Source organism: Perca fluviatilis, chromosome 21 (genome assembly GCF_010015445.1).
Source record: "Perca fluviatilis chromosome 21, GENO_Pfluv_1.0, whole genome shotgun sequence".
In the NCBI taxonomy this organism is placed as follows: Eukaryota; Metazoa; Chordata; class Actinopteri; order Perciformes; family Percidae; genus Perca; species Perca fluviatilis.
In genome coordinates, this window is record NC_053132.1 from 32,348,179 (window position 1) to 32,372,521 (window position 24,343).

The window sequence follows — 24,343 nt, forward strand, 5'->3', positions numbered from 1 at the left end:
GCGTATTTGTGTAACGTACTGGGGAGAGCCGCAGTTGGATGAGACTTAGCGAGTGGTATGTAAGGGGAAATTGCTGGGTAAGGATGGTGGTTGAGGTGGCGGATGGGTAAAACACCGGACTTTCACTCAGGAGACTCGGGTTCGCGCCCCGCGTGTGGTGTTTTGTTTCCCCGTCTCCGGCGTGTGTTTCCCGGCTTTTGAGGCGTCCTTTCCCCGTTGTTTTTCTTTTGTTTCCCGGTCTATGGCATTTTGTTTCCCCGTCTACGGCGTGTGTTTCCCGGGTTTTGAGGCGTCCTTTTCCCGTTGTTTTTCTTTTGTTTCCCCCGTCTACGGTGTGTGTTTCCCGGCTTTTCAGGCGTCCTTTTCCCGTTGTCTTTCTTTTGTTTCTCTCGTCTACGGCGTGTGTTTCCCGGCTTTTGAGGCGTCCTTTCCCCGTTGTTTTTCTCCTAAACCTAACCTCCGCGATTCCGTTATTGTCGCGCTTCACCCGCGTTGTGTTTCCCGGCTTTTGAGGCGTCCTTTCCCCGTTGTTTTTCTCCTAAACCTAACCTCCGCGATTCCGTTATTGTCGCGCTTCACCCGCGGTGTGTTTCCCGGCTTTTGAGGCGTCCTTTCCCCGTTGTTTTTGTCCTAAACCTAACCTCCGCGATTCCGTTATTGTCGCGCTTCACCCGCGGTGTGTTTCCCGGCTTTTGAGGCGTCCTTTCCCCGTTGTTTTTGTCCTAAACCTAACCTCCGCGATTCCGTTATTGTCGCGCTTCACCCGCGGTGTGTTTCCCGGCTTTTGAGGCGTCCTTTCCCCGTTGTTTTTCTCGCGACCAAGCACGTTTACATGAGACGCTAAAGGAGACTTTTAACGTCAAATAAGAACGAGAAAGGCTCCTGACTGAACGTCCTTATTTTACGAGTTGGGTGTGAGAATGTGTTGATTAACAGCATGGCAGTAACAGTTATACATAATTGAACATACTGTTAAGTAGCTTACAAATGCAACATTTTAGTGAGACTATCTGTACATTTTGTCACGATTGTGGGTTTCTGTTGTAGTTTTTTCCTGTTTTATTGTGTTTATTTGTTCTGTTTCCTTGTTGTTTCACGTCTCATGTTTTCTGTCTTCTGTGTTTTTCCTGTGTTTGTTTCATGCTTAGTTTCCTGTTTTATTTTGTAGTCTCCCTGTTTCTCCCATGTTATGTCTTGTTTTTGTTCCTGTCTTTTGTTTTCCCTCCTTTGAGATTGGCTGCTCTGCCCTGATGACTTTCACCTGTTCCCCAGCCCTTGTGTCACCTGTCCCTTGTTTCACCCTTGTTTACATGCGTTTGTCGTCATTCGTTGTCAGTCTGTGAAGTGTTCCGTCCAGGGTTTAGTTGTATTTTTCCGTGTTCCTGTTTTCAAAGGTTTTCAAAGGGAAATATTACCAGGGTTTTAGTCAATGGTAAACTAAAGGGTGAGGCTATTTGCACCCCTGGTACAATTAGCAGTGTATGCTATTCGTACCCTGGTGCAATTAGAAATGTGCACAGCAATGTGTTCTATTAATACCCCGTCTGGTACAAATATCAATGTATGCTATTTGCACCCCTGTGCATTTACTAGGGGTGGTACGGTTCACAAAACCCACGGTTCGGTTCGTATCACGGTTTTAGGGTCACGGTTTTCGGTTCAGTACAGTTCTTATTTTTTCTTTATCACTCCAGAATATACTTCAGCATATAGCTAAAATTAGCATATTGAATGCATGTTGCACAAAACGTGCACACAGTGGCAGTTCTATATTGTTTTATTTCATCATAGGTAACGTGAAATCCAAATTGTTCCCACACACCAGACTATAAACGACGCTGGCGCATCCTCCAGCTCTGGGCAGCCTCTCTCCCACTGGACATTTCTGCAGGTGACGTGACGTGACCTGCAGCGGCACCCCACTCCACTTGAGGAGCGGTCGGCTCGGTGTCTCTCAAAATCTGATGAAAATCTTTTAAACTGACCTTTGTCGATCTGAAATGAAGACAGATTCAGCAACTGCATGGCCTATTTCTCGCTTAAAATGTTTTCAGAAACACGTTTCGGTAAACTATTTTAGTACAATATGAGATCGTATTCTGATTCTGAACGAGCTGCCATGACAGTCTGGCTTTGAAATTTGGGACCAGCCAGACCCATGTGAAGCAATCGTCCAATCAGCTGCCATGGGTTGCGTTTGTCACGCCCATCCCGCTCGTCATTTCCAGTAACTGTTTTAACATAGGTGTATAAAGTGGGCCCTACGGCAGTAAGAGGTTAGTGCAGCTTAACAGTGTACTGACGAACCGTGCGGTACACACACGCTCCGAACCGAGACTAGCGAACCGAGCGGTTCGGGTGTTTTTTCATGAACCGTACCACCCCTAGCATTTACAGTACCTTGGCATATATTTACACACAGTTATCCATACTACTCATGTATTACATCTTTTTGGAATATTATCGGTCTGACATTCTTACCCTAACTGTAACCACTCCCACTCCTCTTGCCTAAACCTAACCAACCCAACCCGAGCAGGCATATTCATGATTTTTCCCCTACCACCCTGCAAAACAAATGTTGCATTCGCGGGCCCTGACTTGCGCAATTGCATGCAAATTATCCAATCCAAAATGAAAAAAAACAAGCTTGCCTCACCAGGGAATTGAACTCCAGACTCCCAGACCAAAGATCAATGTTCTAACCACTCATTCTTACAGAATGTTGTACAACTGTTTACCATTGGTGTCTTCAAGCCTCGGCTGCTAGGTAACCATATTGTATACAAAAAATAGGTACTAACTAACAAACTAACGGTTGTATGCTTTCACTGAAGACAGAAAATGCAACTGTAGCATCCATTTTCCGTTAGAAATTCAATTGTTATAAACTTTAGAGACAAAACTTTCCTAATATGCCAGTTTCTGTGGTCATGGAAGATGAACGTTTTTGTTGTTATGTCACAGGGTGTGAATAGCTCAGCTGTGTGGCCGAGGCTATTCGTACCGTGGGTGCAAATAGACACATGTTTATGTGCAGAAAATATTTTGCAAAAACAGCTGAAGTAATATTTTTTTTTTATGTTTAGTATATATCAAATTTCTATCAAAGTGCTGTTAATTGTAAGAGAAGGATCTTTGGAATAGCAATTCAACACTATCAAAAGGTTCAGAACATTGTGCACTGCTTATGAGGAGTTGAAATGCTAAGTTCATTCATTTTTGCCACTGGGCTCTTAGTACTGCTTTTAACACAGTTGGCAATACAATAGTACTAGACTGGAAAACTGGGTTGGACAACTATGCTTTGGAGCAGACCAACATGACGCGTGGAGTTTTGCTTAATGCTCAATCCTTTGGCCTCTATTATATAGCCTCTATTATATATTTCCTTCCTTATGAACTTTTTTTTAAAATAAGACACCGTCCATCCGTGCACATTTCCAGTAAGGTTTCAAGGTAGGTAAGGGATCAGTCCCTCCAGGATTCCGCAGCCTTTTTTTTTAGATTGTTGTGGCCCAAAATTTCTGATTTTGGTGGAGCTTTTGTAAAAAATTGCAATAAACGTTGCAATGTCTTTTCTTTTTTTTGGGGTATACTTCTTAAAAAAATAAAAAGGAAACTTGTTTTATGGGAGAATAAAATTACTCTAGGCTGAGTTTTCCTAGTAACCTTACCAAAAAGGCTCAGGATGCTGGAAATGTTGGTAACATATGAAAATGGCTGGTGGACTTTAGACAAAAAATTATAATTTATTGAATTAATCAAATTTGAACATATCTGTCAGTGGCTTGTTGATCTTTACATTGTTAGTTAAAATTTCCTATCCTGGCCTTTCATACAGTTTGATAAAGTACTTATTGGACTTTAACTTATCATTGCACTTACAATAACGAGCACAGCTGTCCTCAATTTAGGTCATGGTGTACATCTCCGGTTTTTCCTGCATCCACCGTGTGTTTGTGTGTGTGTCAGTTGCAGGGGGAACTGAGCAGCCCCGCCTGCTGCAGAGAGCCGACAGTATTGAAACAGCAGCCGCTTTCAGCGACTTTAGAGTGAAAAATCTGTACAGCGTACATTGATATTAAAATGTATACAGGTTGGCAGGATGTTCTGAAATGTTTTGCACGGTCTTTCGCTGTACGTTTTGTTGGTTAAATGTGAGATGTTCGAGTCACACACGTCTCGTCTTCATATCAGAAACAAGGAAATTAATTTGGCAACGTACGTGTGTTACGTCAACCCGTTCTCACTCCCACTTGGTCAGTGGCTCTCAGAGTCACATACTGACGCAAAGTCTGGCACGTGGGACTACTGTGATTAGTTGAAGTCGTGGGAATTTCCGGTTATTGGTCAGATTTCATGGTGATTGGTTTAATCTCGTTTGAATTGTTGCGATCGCGACATCGCGAAATCCTGGAGGGACTGAGGGATACACAGAAAGAGTTTGGGAAATGTTGGATGGAAAAATAATCATGATTATTTACATGTAACTAATGCAAACAGAATACCTTTAAGTGATCCGCAGAAGGAAAAAGGCAGCCAACATACCTGTCACTGTATGCAGCTGCAGCAGTACCAGCTGGCTGGGCATATCTGTAAGCTGCATACCCTCCCTGAAGAGAGAAAGAGGAATTCAATACCACGTCAAGTTAGGAGCGCAAGGTCCACCAAAATGAAGGTGCAAATACAACAACTGACTTCAGGTAAAGCATTGGATCAAATGCTCAAGACATTTGGTACCAAATTATTTTCTTGTTTGATCATAGTGAATAACTTCATAAAGAATAAATAAAAATGAATATGAATATATTTTGACTTACATATATTTCTGCTCCATAAAAGCCATCCTGGTAGACCACACTGTTGACAGAAGATGTCAAACATAAGTTGTTTTTTTTGTAGGTTGAAGTAAAACTACAGTGATATGGTGTTTTAGTTAATACTGTATTAAAGCTATAATATTTCTGCATAAAAATGTCTAAAAACGACTATACCTATGTTATATATTTTGTTGAATTTGTGTACTCACATTATACCAAATGTTTCCAACAATGTTCAAACCCAGAGAAATTGGAAATTTAAATCAATGAAAAGTTTATCAAAGGACGTATATAACCTTTGACCTCTCTAGTTACTCTAACCTCCATCAAAACACAGGAAACACCAGATGATCAGAGATTAATTGTAAATCCTACAATGTCAAAAATGTATACAGCCCCCCCCCCAGGTCTCAATCATGGTAAAACAACAAGAGTAAATTAACATGAACACTAAACAACTACACAACACTAAAACCCAGATAGCATAAATGCACACCCAACACATTAACAAAACATCATTAAAACACACTTAACCCTCATGCCCTCCTTAAAAAAACTTACTCTCGACACCTTCGAGGCAAAAATGTCCACGCACACAAAAACTGTTATTAAATCATCATATATCAATATTTGTTTCTGCTTTTTTTTCATAAATCACTTAAACAACTTCTAACCTAATCAAAACTACCAAACATTCAATCATTTTCAGGATTTTAACCCTTTAAATGCCAGTTTATGTATTTGAAGTATTTCATTTTTTATTACAAAAAACACAAAAAATGATTTTTTTTCCATATAATGAATAATATCTAGATGGGGCTTTGGTGGTGATTAGAGGCTTGGATATGTCAAAGATAAGCAACAAAATTAATTTGATTGCATTAGTATTTTTTACATAGTTCCAGATACTCCCTTTGGACACCTTCGAGGCAAAAATGTACATGTCCAAAAAACTGATATTAAATCATCATATACCAATATTTTTTTCTGCTTTTTTTTCATAAATCACTTAAACAACTTGTAAATTGCTCAAAACTACCATAAATTTAATAATTTTCTGGATTTTAACCCTTTAAATGCCAGTTTTAAATCTTTGAAGTAACAATTATTTATGAAAAACCCAACAAAACATTAATTATTTTCCATAAAATAAATCATAGGGGAATGGGGCTTTGGTGGGGATTAGAGGCTTGGATATGTCAAAGATAAGCAACAAAACTGATTTGATTGCATTAGTATTTTTTATGTAGTTCCAGATACTCCCTCTGGACACCTTTGAGGCAAAAATGGCCCCATTGACTTCCATTATAACCACATGTTTTGATCTCACTGCCTTTACAGTATAAAACCATGCATTCTGTAATGTCAGCATTTCATTTGGAAGAAAACTAGTCATATTTGACATTTTTACAGTATTTCACCAGATTCAACCATTTTGCCCTTGTAGGCAGATGCATGAAATTATAGTTATATTATGGAGCTGTGTGTGTGTGTGTGTGTGTGTGTTTGTGTGTGTGTGTGTGTGTGTGTGTATGTGTGTTTGTGTGCGTGTGTGTGTGTGTGTATATGTGTATGTGTGTGTGTGAGAGTTTGCGTAAACCTGTAAGCAAGCAACGATCATTTTAGGGCTGAAAAAAGGCATCTTTTGAAGGATGCATTTCATGTGTCTTTGAAGACGTGCTTGAATAAAAACATTGTCTCCTGCATGTGCTGTAAACTGGCGCTTATCATTTCAAATCGTTTGTGGGACATGGTGGCCCTGAAGACTGGTCTCCCACTATGGACATCCCACAGGCTCCGGGTGGATTCCCCTTTGGACCGGTACACACCAGCCAGGTGTGAAGTCCCATGTATGTTAAAATCTCTTGAGCATCCACATCACTCCATCCTGAGATTGAACACCTCCCGTGTAGGTTTGTCATTTCCTGAATCAGCTGGATCAAGTCAAGAGTGAAGAAAAGGTGGAAAGAGGATGCCACATCATGGATTCTTGATATGGCATATCTCGTGGGCTCTGACATCATGCCGGTCGGTGCTTGAATGTTGCGCAGCGTCTCAGTATTAGATGGAGACCAGACTTGCCAATTCTTCACTGTCCATTCAATGTTAGGATGGACAGGATCTTCAGTGTCCTCTCCACTTTCAGAGGAAGGGTTAGAGGCACTCACAGAGTTGGAGGACACCAGTGACCATTTTGTCAGACTCCAGAAACTTGTGTCATCTTCAGATGAGTCCTGCAGTTGGCTGGAAGATAAAGGCCCTTCTCTTTGCTCCGGTCTTTCTCCTTCTCTAGAGCCAGGTGCATAAACACACTAATAGTTGTTTTTGTTTACAACAAATGCAGGAGACAATGTTTTTATTCAAGCACGTCTTCAAAGACACATGAAATGCATCCTTCAAAAGAAGCCCTTTTTTCACCCAGATTTACACAAACTCTCTCTCACACACAGACACGCATGCACACACACACACACGGCTCCATAATATAACTGGCTAAAGTAAGGTGCGCTTTTTTCACCACTAAAATTATCATTGTTTGTTTACAGATTTACACAAACTCTCTCTCACACACAGACATACATACATACATGCATGCACACACACACACACACACACACACACACACACACACCCGCATACATACACGCACACACACACACACACACACGCATACATACACGCACACACGCACACACACACCCAACCCACACACACACACACACCCACCCACCCACACACCCACAGACACACACAAATATACATATATACACACACACACAGACACACATACACACACATATACACACACACACACCACGCACGCACGCGTGCACACACACACACACACACACACACACACACACACACACACACACACACACAGCTCCATAATATAACTATAATTTCATGCATCGGCCTACAAGGGCAAAATGGTTGAATCTGGTGAAATACTGTAAAAATGTCAAATATGACTAGTTTTCTTCCAAATGAAATGCTGACATTACAGAATGCATGGTTTTATACTGTAAAGGCAGTGAGATCAAAACATGTGGTTATAATGGAAGTCAATGGGGCCATTTTTGCCTCGAAGGTGTCCAGAGGGAGTATCTGGAATTACATAAAAAATACTAATGCAATCAAATCAGTTTTGTTGCTTATCTTTGACATATCCAAGCCTCTAATTACCACCAAAGCCCCATCTACATATTATTCATTATATGGGAAAAAAATCATTTTTTGTGTTTTTTTTTATAAAAAATGACATACTTCAAATACATAAACTGGCATTTAAAGGGTTAAAATCCTGAAAATGATTGAATGTTTCGTGGTTTTGATTAGGTAAGAAGTTGTTTAAGTGATTCATGAAAAAAAAGCAGAAAAAAATATTGATATATGATGATTTAATAACAGTTTTTGTGTGCGTGGACATTTTTGCCTCGAAGGTGTCCAGAGGCTACAAAATGAATCATTTAAGTATAAAAGACATGTAAGAGTAAAAAACACTGGATTTAAAAAATTTGACTGAAAAGAAGGATTCCTACAAAATCTCATGCCATAAGAAGTAACACAGCAAAAATGATCACGAAATGAAAAAAAAAACTTGAGAAAAATGTACAAAAATGACCGAAGAGGGCATGAGGGTTAAACTAGGACAGAAACATTTTAGAACATAGTCCCTTGATCACTTGCACTGCTTCAGTAAAAAAAGATCCTTATGAACCTAGACAATGTGATTGACAAGGTTGCAGAGAAAAGCAAACTCCTTTGTAGCTTGTTAACTACATGGTAAGACACATTTATTTATTAAACTGTGGCTATACAGGGCTCTTTTCATATTTTAGTGAAACTCTTATAATATGCACTGTGGCTGTGCATTGCTCTTCCCATGTTTGGTGGAGCTGTTGTATTATGTACTGTGCTTTAACGTCAAGCCTTTGTATTTGTGTCATAGCACCTAGCGATCTTCTGACGCTCTCAGATGTTAAATTGTTGTCGGCAGGTGTCACCGATGGTAGCCATAGTAGTGTGTGTCGTTTTAATGTGTTCTGAATTTCTGCATTCTATTCAGTTTGTATGTTTTTATTGCATTTTATCTTAAAGGTGCCCTGCCACACAAAACCGTTTTTCCTTGTATTTTTTGAAATATGTTAGGTCCATATGTGTTTGTGTTATGTGGTGAATGTGAAAATGAACTGCTGCCTCCTCTATCAGCTCTAGCCACTGAACAGAAATAAGCAGAGAAATCAGGCCAATTACAAAAGCTGGTCAGTCTGACATCATGTTGCCTGAGCTCATTACTATTCATGAGCTCGTCCAGTTGCGCTGGGTAAAGGATGCTGACAGCCAGGCTCTCATTGGCTAGCTGTTAGCCAATCAGATTCAAACAGCTTAGCTTGTTGAATATTAATGAGAACTGGCAGAAATCAAGCTGAGTCTTCCTGCAGGCTTTCTATACCAAACTAGAATGGCTTGAAACAAGGTAGCCAAGGCATTTTGTCCACAAAAAATGTTTCAGAGTCCTTGGTAGAACTTCAGACATCACCACAAAGTAATGAAATGCGTATGGCAGGGCACCTTTAATGTTTGGGTGGGGTTGATTTGGTCTGAAAATAGGGCCGGTGGATTGCAAAAGCCAGGGCCGTTTTTATTTTTATTTTTATTTTTTATGTTTTTTGGTCCGTGAACACATACATTTTAATCGGCAATAATAAGGGTGGTTAACATGATGACAACAACTCCTATGATCCCACACAACTTTACGACATCATCAAAAGTCTGTGTTTGCATCCATTGTTTCGAAAAAGTCTGTTCTACTGAAACACAACCACTGAATCACCTACACATTAGGTGATTTAGCTGATGCTAGTTTCAAAACGACCAAAGTCCACAAACCAATAGATCACGTCACTGAAGCTACGTCTATTATTTTTACAGTCTATGGTATGAACAAGTGTCTAGATGTACTGTACAGAAAAACTATCTACACTTGTGTCACTTTTCTTTCCACAATCAAACATTCAGTCAGAATTGAGGACTTGTATGATGCACACCGTCATGTTTTGTGTACTCGCTATAACACAACGTGATATTTTGTCTGTACTGCTGCCTGGCATTTTGGAATATACTGTCAAAGACAATATGTCAACCTTGAAAGTCCTTGTGCGCTCTTGTAGCTTATGCACCATGCAGAGGCCCTTACCATGCTACCTTGAGTGAGCATAAACAAACATTGAATTTGGGTGGTGTGTGATTGTTCACACCGATGTCCAAGTGGACGCTTGGGGACAAGCGCAGTTGATTTTCATTTACATCATGAGGAAACTCGCAGTTACAGGGATGCAGAAACCATGCATTTTCCCTAATGATTATACCAGAAACTCATAATTAGCTATTAACAGATAGTTATCCACAAATAAGTGTGACTTATTACAAATTCTACATCCAAACCAAGCAAAACTATGTATTTTCTTTAATTTTTTATGCATTTCATTTTCAAATAAAACTATTTTTTTGTTAATACATCTGTATTACTACCATACAGTAACTTATTAATTCAGTAGTTCCATGTGGTCAACTGCACAATTCTCTGTCTCAATCTGCATTTATATTCTTCTCATTTTTTTTCTTTCAACCCTAACACACACTCTCAGACATCTATGCTTATTCTTTCTCACTCCATGTATCTCCCTTGACGTTCACTAGGTCTCTCGCTCTCTCTCTGGAGCAGCCCTATTGGAGTGTGCAGGGCAGGTCATAGCAGTCCATTTACAGCCGAATAAAGAATGACACATCTGAAAAAAGAAGACAAATTTGGCCATTCTCAAATCAAAGAGCAATTTTCTGCACTATTAGAAGGCAGCCTTTTTGTTTTCCCCTCGCCATTCTTCTGTTACTGAGTGTGTGTATGTGTGAGTATGTATATATATTTTGTGTGTGTGTGTTAGCTTATGTCGTTCAGTAATGCTGTAAATTCCATTTGTGCAATTGTGTGATTTTAGTCTTGGAGACGTGTAATACAGTGTTTCTTTGATTATGTGTGTTTGTTTCAGTTGGTTGTGTGTGTGTGTGTGTGTGTGTGTGTGTGTGTGTGTGTGTGTGTGTGTGTGATCAGGCACTCACGCTCCATAGGCAGGGATGGGTGGAGGAGGAGGTGCAGCACGGAATGTGTTGTAGACGGCGCGTCCCCTCCCTCTCAAATGGCCCCCTCTATAGGCCACAGCTGCTCCTGTACTGGGGTATGGAAACCCTGTCACTGAGAGTGAGACATCCAGACAGAAAGAGGAGGTAGGAAGAGGCACAATGACACTAAGTTTCATATTTTACTTTGCAAAAAATCACTCTGAAACATTCAAGATAAATATTCTGAAATAAACGCTGTGCATTCCTAATTTTCAAAAGGGTGTATTTTAAAACCATATAATCTGAGTTTATGTGAATCTACAGGCTCTAACTATTCTTTTTTTTATATTTTCTTTTTTGGGGGGCTTTTCCCTTTATTATGTAGTGACAGTAGATAGACATGAAAGGGGGAGAGAGAGAGATGAGTGATGACACACAGCAAAGGTGAGATTTGAAGCTGCGCCGCTGCAGGACTCAGCCAACATGGGGCAAACACTCTTACTGGGTGAGCTAGAGGCTGCCCCGACTGGGATGTTCTTATCAGAGGGGTACTAACATCCCTACAAAGAATGTTTATTGATTAAAAATGGTATTTTAGTGAGTGAGGTGCAGAAATGAGAGAAGCAGAGAATGGAAAGTCTCATTGTCTTCTGTATGTATTCAAAATAAAATGACCTGATATTGCAATTATGCAAAATGTAACAGTTTACAATGATGGTGTATAATCCATCACTGTGATGGATTACTAAATTATAAGACTTCCAAGTTGTTTTCTGTGCTGTTTAGAACTAAATTAGTGAATGAGCCCAAACTGGTTTTGCAAAACAGATTAAAAGTTGTTTTCATATGTTGTGCATTCAGGGGCGAAATTTGAATTTTCAAGTTAGTACAGGCACAACTGCTCCAAATGTCCCCTTCATGAAATGGATGGTTTTAACAAAACTATTTTATACACCAAAATGTGTTGAAATTGATCAAAATATTGACTCAAATCCTTGGGCGAAAAGTGCAGAATAAATCCACTCATGTATCTTTCATCTGTATCTTGGATTCAGTTTAAATTTGAACTAAGAGTCCCTTCTATCTGCCCTCCTCCTCAAACTAATATGAATATCAAATTATGTATTTTATATATATATATAAAACTCTAGCCTAGAGGCTTTTAAATACAAACTCTCACAGGCAGCTTTTACTTCAGGTAATAAACTGTATGATGGTATGTTGGCACAGTTCATGCCATCACAATGTTTAAACTAGACACTCCAAGTTCCACTATAATATAACATAAGATTTAGACAAAATCACCTTTTGGGACAGCTGTTCGTTCTGAGTTAAAGACATAGATAAATACATTTCCTAAAAATAAAAATACTTTGATGATGTCTTGATTAAGAAGCACAGTGGTCAACACAGTCTCACTCCCTACTCGTCAAATGTCTGACGCATGGTCAAGGACCTCTGGCGTTAAAGGGGTGATAGAATGCAAAACCAATTTGACCCTGTCATAGTTGAATTACGACAGTTTGGTGGGTAAATAGGAATAGAACATAGAAAATCAAAATCCCACTGACACCTCTTTCCTCTGCAAATCTCACAATTTGAAACGGCCTCTGAAAACGGGCAAATCTGAACAAAGCTAAAAGTTGACGTCAACTTCTCAACTCCTATCTTTGTAACGTCCCAAAATTTACATAGGCCACTAACTGATCTTAGGTCAGTTAGTCTTCTGAATAGGTCGGGCAGATCTCAGAAATTGTTCATCTGCTGTTTTACCACTAAATTCACTTCTGAGACTTTTTTATGTGAGGAATCAACTATGTAGAGGTCAAATATGGGCCGTTTTACGAAAATTGATGGCTAAACCGGCCTGCTGTGAGGTACATGGAGCTCCGTCACGGCTGGCAGCCCACGGTGCTTGATACCCGCGCAAAGTCACCATTTCTGGGTTATTGGACTAACAAACCCAAAATCGGACATTAGCTTTGTTAACACTTTAGGGAGTTGTGATATACATGTTGTGATGAAATTCAAACTGTAAATAAATGATAGTTATGCCGAAAGTGTAGCAACGATCTTTTCCCATAGGATTAAATGGGACACATAGCCTAGCTAGCAGCTCCTCCTACACTGTAAATGCAAACATGGTGTTTAATTAAAAATAGTAAATTGACCTTAATCAGTTTTTATCAACCTGCTATTAACACTCGCTTTTAGCAAGTTACTTGTACTTTCAGGTTGAAAAATCTTACCAGCTCAGTCTACTTGAGCTGGATTCATTTAGAAAAAGTAAGTTTTTGACCTGTGGGTATGCGCAGATCAGATATTTTTCCCCCACTATGGCCACGCTAAGACCCGCCCTTCAATAGCTACTATGGCCAGGCATCCATCCTTACACAAGGCAACGTAACCTGATTTGTACAGGTCCTATCCCCTGACCAATCGGCTATCCTAACCTTAACCACTCGAGGTGAAATGCCTAACCCCAACCAATCGAGCTGCTTCGTGGGCGGGTCCTGGCGTGGCCATAGTGGGATTCGTAATTTTGCAGACGGTACATGTCACATCATGCCCGCAACTGACCAGGTGGAGCTGGACCTCATTGAGCTGGACCTAAACATCACTTCAACGGCAATTGTGATTATCTTCAGCATAACAGCGATTCTTGTGCTTGGCACACTCATTTGGTGAGTAAATATTTTACCCTTGTGCGGTTTTATCCGTTTTGTGTCTGTAAGTCAACGCCAGTGTTTTGTGCTTGCTACTAATTATGTATATGTAATGTCGGCTAACGCTAGCTAACTATATTATGGACATAACGTGGCTATATTTGGATGAAACTTGCTCAATACTTTATTATTTTTTCAATCCATAACTTCCTCGGTGTTGAAAACAGGTAACTTTCAATACTTTTGTCACGTTAAAATTGAGGAAAAACTTTAGTGTAATGGTCACGGGCGTGATCGTCACGCACACGCGCCCACCCGCCATGCCAGTAACGTTTGTCGAGTACTGACTAGCATGATGACATACTGATCCCGGGGGTTTGTGAGTTTCCTGAGCTTTATAACTGTTGTTTATAAGCTCAGGCAGAACATCAGAACAAGTCTGGATGTATAATTTTATTTTAAGCTAGGCTGTAAAGTTAGGACTATCATGCTAATTTAGCTAACTTTAGCCACCAACAATAACAGTCTGTGTTTATCAAAGACAGGATTACCACTGTGTGTCGACATATGATTGGGGATATCACCACAGTCAACTAACTTAATGTTATTTTCATTTAACACTCCGCACTACGCTAGTCGATATTCATAGCTGTGCCATTTCCATGGTTACCACGTGTAGCACGCCCAGATCAGACTTGGTGAAGAAGAGAAGAGTGTCTCCCTGTCTGAAAATATCTTTACACTCAGTTTATCATAACCTGTTATGATAGGGAATGTATTTGCTGGCATACTCAGTGGCTTACATCATTCTTTAAGGTAATCTTGTCCAGAATATGTACATTTTAATACTGGGAACTGTCTTTGTGGGTTATAGGACTATGTTACAGTTTTCACATGTACTTGTTTGGGAGTTGTGGTGAGCTTTGGTTGTGTTGAAATTTTTTTTTTTTTTAACTGTCCCCTTCCAGGCTCAAGCAGACGGTGATCAATCCACACATTCCATAATCCCAGCAATAAAAGGTATTTTCACCTAATAACTGTATTATTATTGCATGCTAAAGTAAAACTTATACTTACATCAGAGCAATTGGATTACAACAAAAGCAAATCAATTTAAGAAAATCTAAATAAATCTATCTTTTGTGTTAAAATTAATTCATCATTATAGTATATTTCATCATACAGAATATTTTGTGCATATTTTGAATTTCAAATATTTGATGTAATTAGTATTTCTGGACCATCTCTATAGATACTGTGGGTTCGACTCATAGTCCATCATACCCAGGACTACAGTTCCTTTGATTTCTAGTCACATAAGTGAGTCATTTACCATTTATCATTTACCATTTACCTTTTGTACTGCTGTGTTCATTTGTTCTTGTCTTAAAGAAGTTCAATGATTAAAAGCTTGATAATTACATAGATTTTTGCAAGGATTTAGTTTTTCCTATAGCTCTGGTATTTCAAGTCTGATACTGCATGTTAGTGTTTTTGTCTTTTCATTTTTCTAGGCTTGATTAAAACATGGGTGCCACACTCGAATATCACCACTACCATGCCTTCATAAGGAATGTCTGTGCACATTTAAATCTTTCAATGCACTCAAAGTCCACTTATCAACATGGCACACTCAAAATGACCTACGGAGCGTGGGTGAAACTGCTTTCCATTGTCAGCTGTGTGACTTCGTGGAGCCTTGCACTGAAGCTGACTTTTTTTACCCATTTACGAAGACATTTGAAGCTGAAGCAAAAGGTTTCTTGTCCATATCAAGGCTGTAACTTTCAGAGCAATGTCTATTCAACCTTTAATGCACATAAAAGCAAAGAACATCAAGACCACAATAAGATGGCATTCAAACCTGAAATTGTGTCACATAATGAACTTGAGGAACCTCCACCTCATATGAATATTCAACCCGAGGATAGTGCCCCTGACACTGATGAGGTTGAGTTTGAGGTTACTGACCTCAGTGAAGATTTGGAGGACTTGGAGAGTCAGTTGGAACATAATGTAGCTGCTCTTTTTCTCAAAATGTCATCAATTCTTAACATCTCTGAAAATGCCCTGCAAGAAGTTATAGAGCAGATCAACCAAATTTATGTGCTTTCACAGCCATTGTTACATACATCTGTTGGAAAAATACTAAATCAACATTGTGGAGATGTTGAGGACTCTTTAGTGAGTGAGATAGTTAAAGTATTTACTGAGAATAATGTATTCCTGAAATTCACTTCTACTGGGGGTCATTGTCAACCACTAGCAAGCGAACATCATACATTTCAAAAGAATTCTCAGTGGTAACACCTGTTGAGTTTGTCCTAAAGAATGACAGGCAGACAGTTGTGTATATCCCCATACTAAAAATGCTGCAGACATTACTAAACAATGAAGACATTTTAGATAAGGCATGTCACCTGAGACAAATTTGTCACAAGGATACAGATCTCACAGGGATGGTTCCCAGTTTAAAGACAATTCTCTCTTGACAGAGGAAGATTTCAGGATTGCTCTTTGCTTGTACATAGATGATTTTGAGGTGGCTAACCCCTTGGGAACCTCCAGAAAGAAACACAAGCTATGTGCCATCTACTGGGTACTTGGAAATCTACACCCTAAATATTGCTTCTCTCTTCATACCATTCAGCTTGCTCTACTTTGCAAGGTCAACATTCTCAAAGACCATGGTTATGGTGAAATTCTCCACCCTCTCATTCAGGACCTTGTTTTTCTTGAGCAACAGGGTGTATATGTTGGACAGTTAGGAGCCAGCATAAAAGGCACGGTATTATTTGTTGCAGCAGACAATTTAGCTGCCCATTCTTTGGGAGGGTTCTTTGAAAGCTTCACAGTAAGTCAGATGTGCCGATTCTGTATGGCCAAACGGGAGGAAATACAACACAAGGAAGTGCGGATAGGCTCATTTCAACCAAGAACAAAAGAAAATCATGATAGACAGGTGCAAGATGTATTGCAGGATCCTACCATGGCTCAACAATATGGTGTGAAAAGAAGCTGCCCACTTAGTGAAAACTTGGAACATTTTCATGTTGTCAATGGTTATCCTCCAGATCTTTTGCATGATCTTTTGGAGGGTATTGTTCCGGCTGAACTGGCCTTGTGCTTGAAGGTACTAATATCAAAGGGATACTTCTCACTTGAAATCCTGAATGTGTCTATTAAACAGTTTCCATATACATTTTCAGACAGAACAAACCAACCCCAGCTCATCGCAAAGAACTTTGCTTCCAAAGCAACAATTGGAGGAAATGGTCATGAAAATTGGACACTCCACTGCCTTCTGCCACTACTGATAGGTCATCACATTCCTGAGGGGGATGAAACCTGGGAGGTTTTAATGAGCTTAAAAGATGTAGTGGAATTGTCAGTGTCCGCAAGCTTCTCAGAGGAGTCAGTGTGCTTTCTTGACTGCAAGATTACAGAACATAGAGATATATTTCAGAAAGTTTTCCCGAACGAGAAGCTACGGTCGAAGCATCACTACATTGAGCACTACCCTCAACTAATTCAAACTTTTGGTCCATTGTGTGATGTGTGGACAATGCGTTTTGAAGGCAAACACAAGTTCTTCAAGAAAGTTGTGCGTCACATTCACAACTTCAAGAACATACCCCTTACTTTAGCTCTCAGACACCAGCATATGATAGCCTTCCAATTAGCTGCTACCTCCTTTTTCAAGCCATCTGTTGAAATTAACAAAGTGAAGTCTGTAATGGTTGCTCTATCTCAGGAATAACTACCAGAACACAGTCCTTGTAGCAGCTTCTGTTTGCATAGATGGCATTAAGTACAGTGCTAATATGATCATTTCCGTTGGATCGTGCTCAGGGCTCCCCGATTTCAGACAAATAGCAAAGATTGTGGTGATCAATACAGACATAATATTTGTCTGCAGACTCATGACATCATGGTACAATGAGCATCTTAGAGCATACGAGCTCTGTAGTAGCCATTTGTCCACGTTCTCTGTCACTCAGTTGTCTGAACTAAATGATGTTTTCCCGATTTCACTTTACAGAGTTGGAGACAAGCAGCTTGTCACACTTAAACGGCATTGCTGAGTGAGTCAAGAAGTTATCAAAATGGACCAGAGATTGTTGCTGAGAGTCATCATCGCTGAAGATGATATAAGGAAGTTGACTTTAAATAAGAGACCACAGTCCATTGAAGAATTCAAAGTGCAACTGGTGGATAAACTGTCACTGCAGTATGACTTTAAACTGCAGTATGAAGATCAAGACTTCAATAATGCCCTCTGCAATTTGACTGAAATAACTGATTTACCTGAAAGAGCTACAGTCAAAATCATCCCTCTTGTGACTCTCCATTTAACAGCATTGTCATCACCCACCACATCATCAGACACTGAGTGCAGCACAGCAGACACTGAGATCCTGTCGACTGTAGGGGCATCACCATCGCTAAGACAACAGTGGCCAGAGTTCTTTGACATACCCAATTTCTCAGTAGATGTTGAGTATAGGCTCAGACAGGCAGATCTTGCCTTTATGAAAGATGGAACACGTATGACTCTACCACGAGATATGAAGCATGACATACTACAAAAGCTTGCTGAGACGATGTACAGTTTCAAGGCTTACCCTGAAGATGACTTCAGCTGTGTTGCAAAAGCACTGATTAGCAAACACCCCTGCCTCACTGAGCCTGGACCACACAAATGGTATGGCTGGAAAAACAGCCTTAAATTTAAGATGGCCAATTATCGCACCAAGCTTCGAAAAGCTGGATGTGAGGATGTAGCAATCAATGGAGGAAAAAGTAAAGGCAACCCAGAGGGACAATCCTCAAGCAAGAATATCAAATGGCCAAAAAGAGGTGAAGCAAACTACCTGCCTAACCTACCTGAAGGACATGATGAAACAAGCCTTGAAAATGCCAGAATGGTTCTCTTGGAAGAAATGAAGAAAAAACAACCAAATGGCACTCTCATTTCACAAATGATGGACCAGTCATTCCCACTACGCAGACAAGAAATTGTAAAAAAGGAGCCTTCTGTACAGAACATGGTTGAACGATGGCCAGCACTCTTCACAGAGAGACAGGTAAGCTATTTTTGTTCTCAACCAATAAAATAATGCAAATCAAAAAGAAATTCAAGCTGTGTGGCTAGAAATCCAAACACTTGTTGAAATGTTAATACCTCTGCCACCTCTCCATCCCTACCCACCCCTCTCTCTACCTTTTCAGGTGTTTGCTGAGTTTAATAGAATCGCCAGTAAGAATCTTGAGGGAGACTTCTTTGAGGCTCTGGACCAGTACGCCCCATGTTTCATCGACCTTTTCAAAACAAAAAAGGGAACTGTTGGCCAGAAACTCAGTGAGCTGATGCAGCACATGAGCTGGATGGTAAGGAAGTTCATTTTGCTTTTGATCTGTATGATAGTTCATCAATCACGTTCTAAATGAGACGATCCAGACCAACCTATTTTATTTCTGTCTGCTTGTTTTAAATTACTGCAAATTACTCTGTTAACTGGTCTTTTCTCTCTCTGTGTATCATTAGACACCAGACGTTACAGTACTTCGCTCTGTTGTCCTCAAAGGCATTCCCATTTTACTCAGTGACTACTCCAGTGAATTCTACAAGACCTGCTCTGTAAGTACTTGCACATAAGAAAAAGTTTGGTCTGCATGAATATAAAACTATACCTGTGTTGACATAGAAGATGTAATTCTATCTGCTCAATATACAATATACATTTTGTACAGTGATTGATGTATTTTGTATAGCAATACCTCCACAACTAATCTGACAGATATGTAAACAGCCAGTAAATAAAAATAAAATTTGCCACATAAACGTTTTTCATTCATTTCAAATCTAAGGAGTAGGAGTCTAGGTTGAAAAGTCAGTGTCACTGTTCAAGAATGTATAGACCTTGTTGTATCTCCATAGCTTTAGATTAACCATACCAAATATATTTTGTTTGCTTTATTGTAACAATCCAGTGTGAACACATATTTAAAGCCATATTCTCTGATAACATTACAACACTAAAAATGAATGCTTTAGAATAGCATAAATTGCAATGCTGAAGAATGTTTGTGTCTTTGTAGGATACAGCGAGAGACGAGGCCCTAGAATGCATCACTGTTGGTGTGCTGACAGTTGTCAGTGAAGATAGTCCTCATGAGGGTCAAAGCTCAGTGGACCTCCAGCCCATCTCCACTGCCATCAATCTGGAGGGAGGTATTGTCATGGATCATATTAAAAACTTGCCTCAGGCAGTTTGTCTGTTGTTTGGGCTTACATATGCATTGCATTTGGATTACCCAAAATGCATGGCAAATACACTCAACTTCATTCAGACTGTGATGCTTGGACTGGGAAAGAAAAACCTTCCACCAAAACTGTTAACTCTGAAGAACAGTCTTCTGGGTTAGAACAGTAAAGAGCCATCAGCCGTCAGATAGCACTTTGTAAGCTTTGCAGCCATTAATGTTCTCCTGTTATCAGTAGGGATGGGCATTGTTTGGATTTTAACGATTCTGATTCAGATTCTTCCTTTCAATTCCGGTTCTTATCAATCCTCGATTCTGATTCTTTGAGTGGTGGAGTTGAAACGGGTCACATGCTTATTTCACAAATACGAGGAAAGTTTTATTTTGATTCACTCGTGGTTTGCTGTTTTACAGGGCTTTTTCAATGTAAAATAAAGCCACGCTAGAGCACCACTTACTGTGCTCCATGGCTGCAACACAACAGGCGCCTGGCCGCTTCGGAAACCAAAACTTGCGCATATTAAATGTAGAACCCGTGATCAGATTTGAAACCAAATCCTCCAAACGATTCCAAACGATTTCAATAAAGAAACGATTCCAATGGAATCGTAATTTTTTAAACGATTCCAAGTAGGAATGTTCTCGATGCCCAACCCTAGTTATCAGAGACAGTTTGATGCTTTCATGCAGCTGTTCTCGTTTATTTACGATCTCAATAAAAACAAATTCCATTAAAGTCTGTACCATGTTATGCAGGTATGCTAATGGTGAAAAAGCGCCACCTTGTGTTGCAAAGAGTTGTTAGTTGTTATTAGATGATAATGCCAGAAAAGAACCTAGCAAGGTTGTCCTGTTTACATTTGTGTTTTGGGAAAACTTTTAATAGTTGTAATGTAGTACAAATACAAACCCCAATACAAACCTAATTGGTTTCTTTAATTTAAGTGAACTTGAAAAATGAGTGAGCAGAACTAAACTTGTTAAATTGTAGGTATTTAGTAATTCTAAGTGGGGTTAAATTTATATCAAGCAATCCACACAAAATGAAAAAATTAAGTTAACACTAAGCATGGCTATTAAGTTACATGAACATAAAAGAACCGTGTTAATGGTACTACTTGATTTAGTACTGCACACTTAAAATAAACAAGCTTTTCTAACTCACTAATCTTAAGATTACTTAATTTTTTTGAGGCAACGAGTTTGCATACTTTTTTTAAGTAAGGTCAACTAATTACATTTTACAGTGTAAGGAGACCCCTAAAATTCACAAAAATGCATTAAATGGAAATCGGACACAATTTGTTAGCTTTGTTAAGACCTTAGGGAGCTGTTATATAAGTGGCGTGATGAAATTCAAACTGTAAATATAATATAGTTATGCCGAAAGTGTAGCTAGGATGGAAGGGACACTAGCAGCTAACGAAACCCCTCGTGTTCACAAAATGCATTAAATGGAAATCGGACACAATTGTTAGCTTTATAAGACCTTGGGGTAGCTGATATATAAGTGGCGTGACGAAATTCAAACTGTAAATATGCGAACTGATAGGGGTCGTGGTCTGGGGGGAAATAATCCTTGATATGTTGAAGAACCAGTCTCTCAAAGCACTTCATGATTACCGGGGTGAGGGCCACAGGACGGTAATCATTTAGGCTGGTGATGGGAGACTTCTTCGGCACTGGGATGATTGTGGCTGATTTTAGGCATGGCGGGATGACTGCCTGGGCCAGGGAGATGTTGAAGATTCTGGTGAAGATGAGGGCAAGCTGGTGAGCACATGCCCTGAGCACCTTGCCAGGTACTCCGTCTGGGCCGGCAGCCTTCCTCTGGTTCACTGCCAGGAGCACCCGTCCGCTACCGTGCTCCCTCACAGTGAGTGGGGTGGTGCAGGAACCAGGTGGGGATGGGGCAGGGCTGGGGTAGTGCAGAAACCAGGTGGGGGTGGAGGCAGGGCTGGGGCAGATGAGTGGTGCTGTTGTGATGTCTCAAAGCGAGCAAAGAAGCAATTTAGCTCCTCTGCCAGTGACGCACTCAGGTCACCTGTTGTTGCATCACAGCCTCTATAGTTTGTGATGTCTTGTATGCCCTTCCACACCTCCCGTGTATTCTTGCTGGACAGGTGGGACTCTATGCTCCTCTTATGGTCCGCCTTGGCTCTCTTAATTCCACTTTTCAGGTCGGCTCGAGCAGCCCTGTACAGAGCACTGTCACCTGACCTGAAGGCAGCGTCGCAGGTTCTGAGGAGTGTGCGGACATGCTGGTCATCCAGGGTTTCTGGTTAGTCACTCACGTGGTAACATAGTCTCGGCCAGCTTCTAGTATTCTAGTGAACCTTTTGCTACTCCACCAGCCCTGTGTGTCGTGGTTGCCTCACCTACCTCCACTCCTACCATTTGGATTTCCACCTACCTTTGTTGCAAGATTTCTGTTCAGTTGAGCATTCACTAAAGACCTGTTACTACCTCTAACCTGTACTCTGTTTCCGCTCTTGGGTCCAGACCCCACAGACACAACAAATTGTTCCATTATTACACCACTTATCATGTACGTAAATACAGAGCCCTTCTCCCCTACTCTTACTGGAGTTTTCAGTCCTGTCCCAGCATAGCAGAGTGCGGCCTGCTAGCTGCATGCTATCGAGTATCCCCGGGTGAAGCCAGGTTTCGGTGTTAGTCAGAACACAACAGTCTCAGACATAGCGATTTGTAATTCCAAGTCGTCCATTTTATGCGTCAGGGTTCTGGCATCAGAGAGATACAGGCTCGGTAGAGGTAGCTTGTGTGGTTGTTTTCTTAGCCAGCCCTGCAGCCACATTTCTGCTTCCTCTCACTCCGCCGTCATTGCTGCCTCCTAGACCTGACAACAATCCACGGGGACCTGGGCGGTCTAGCTACATCGTCTGGGATGTTGTGCGTGTGATGAAAGAGATGGCTATCTGGTGCTGGTCACCGATGTCCAAAAGGTTCTGGCGTGTGTAGCGGATATTCGCATAACCGATGCACAAACAAGAAAAAAGAGCATTGGAGTAAAGAGCCGTGAGCCACCGCATCCATGCGTGCCGCCATCTTGTCTACTCAGACCATATTCTCTGTGCTTGCCTGGAGAGACTGGTTTCTATTCCCCTCCACAACCTTAATGACATGTCACCTGACAAGCAGGCTTTAATGAGATGTTTTTAGACATTGTAGAAATATATTGGGTTTAGAATAAGAATGTCCTGTAGCCTGGGATGGCCTCGCTGTCTCCTCCTGTCTGGCATGTGTAAGATAAGACGGGTTCAAATTTAGTGGAGCAAAAGTGCTCCTGATTTGTTTAATAAACAATTGGAACAGAATGCACCTAATGAAATCTGTTAAAGGAACAGACAATCTTTAGGCCATGAGAGAAGAAGAGAATGAGAGCGATCCCAAGGCTACCGCGCAAATTCTCTATCTTCTCGGAGACAGAAAGTCTGAGTGATATCCAACCAATTGGCGGCCCAGACGCAATGGCGGAAGGAGGAACCTGAAGATGAATAAAAGAATAGCGAAAAGGAAGGTCCAGGGTCAGACCCGGAAAGACTTTGTTGGTGGTTAGGGAGAGAAAGTCTCGAAGGAGCGGCTGATCCATATGCATATGAAATATCTGTTTGCAATATCATTTTACTAAAGATTGTTATAGTTTAACTGAACAAATCCTGAGTATTCATTTCTTGGTCCTTTCAACGAACACAAAATTAAAGGGGAAACTTTGAGAAGTGACTGGTGGTTCTTAAAAGACTCTGGCTTTTTGAGCCAGAGTAGAATCGGTCGCTTTTTTTCCTACAATATCACCATGCTTTCTGACATATGAATATGCTCTGTAATGCAGCCTTGTATAACATAAACCCTCTGTTTCACTGTGAGTGTCTGCTCTAAATGATAAAACACACTTTGAACACGGGCCTTCCAGCCAAAGGTGTTGTCCATATGAACATCAAGGTGCCTATAGGAGCAAACAAAGCTGAGCAATGTGTTGTTGCTGGTGACAAAACCACTGATTAACCCTTGTGTTGTCGCCGAGGGTCCCAGGGATTGACGAAGGACAACTTCCTTTACTTTGTTGAGAATTGCTCTCTAAACAAGGGTTAATACAGCACCTTAGTTCTTGTTTGTACAGCATTTTGGTCAGCTTAAACTGTGTTTAAATGTGTTCTAGAAATAAACTTTACTTACTTACTTTACAAGAAACAGGGTTTAGAGAGCAATTCTCAACAAAGTAAAGGGAAGTACATAATCCTTGTGTGGTCCTTCGGGTCACTGGGACCCGAAGGACAACACAAGGGTTAAGTATGTACATTAAAGCGATAGTGGTGTTAACCCTCAGAGCCCTGAGGCCATTTTTACAATTCCTTGTCCGTCTGGTTTTATTTTTTAAATAAGCTTGTAAAACATCAACCCTGTTGTCTACAGTCAATTAATGTACATCATTTGTTTCAGGAAAAA

At 40.5% G+C, this 24,343-nt stretch overlaps 1 protein-coding gene across 2 annotated transcripts in view; it reads right to left on the minus strand.

Annotated features, from left to right (window-relative positions):
- The window catches only part of LOC120550790 (RNA binding protein fox-1 homolog 3-like), a 1,027,376-nt gene that overhangs the window by 35,855 nt on the left and 967,178 nt on the right, over positions 1-24,343 (minus strand). For both annotated transcript variants that reach the window (XM_039787629.1, XM_039787628.1), the window contains exons 12-14: positions 10,944-11,076; positions 4,824-4,863; positions 4,552-4,616 (exon numbers count right to left, since the gene is read on the minus strand). In XM_039787629.1, coding sequence (XP_039643563.1) covers positions 4,552-4,616; positions 4,824-4,863; positions 10,944-11,076 — 238 coding nt within the window. The remainder of the gene's footprint in view (positions 1-4,551; positions 4,617-4,823; positions 4,864-10,943; positions 11,077-24,343) is intronic.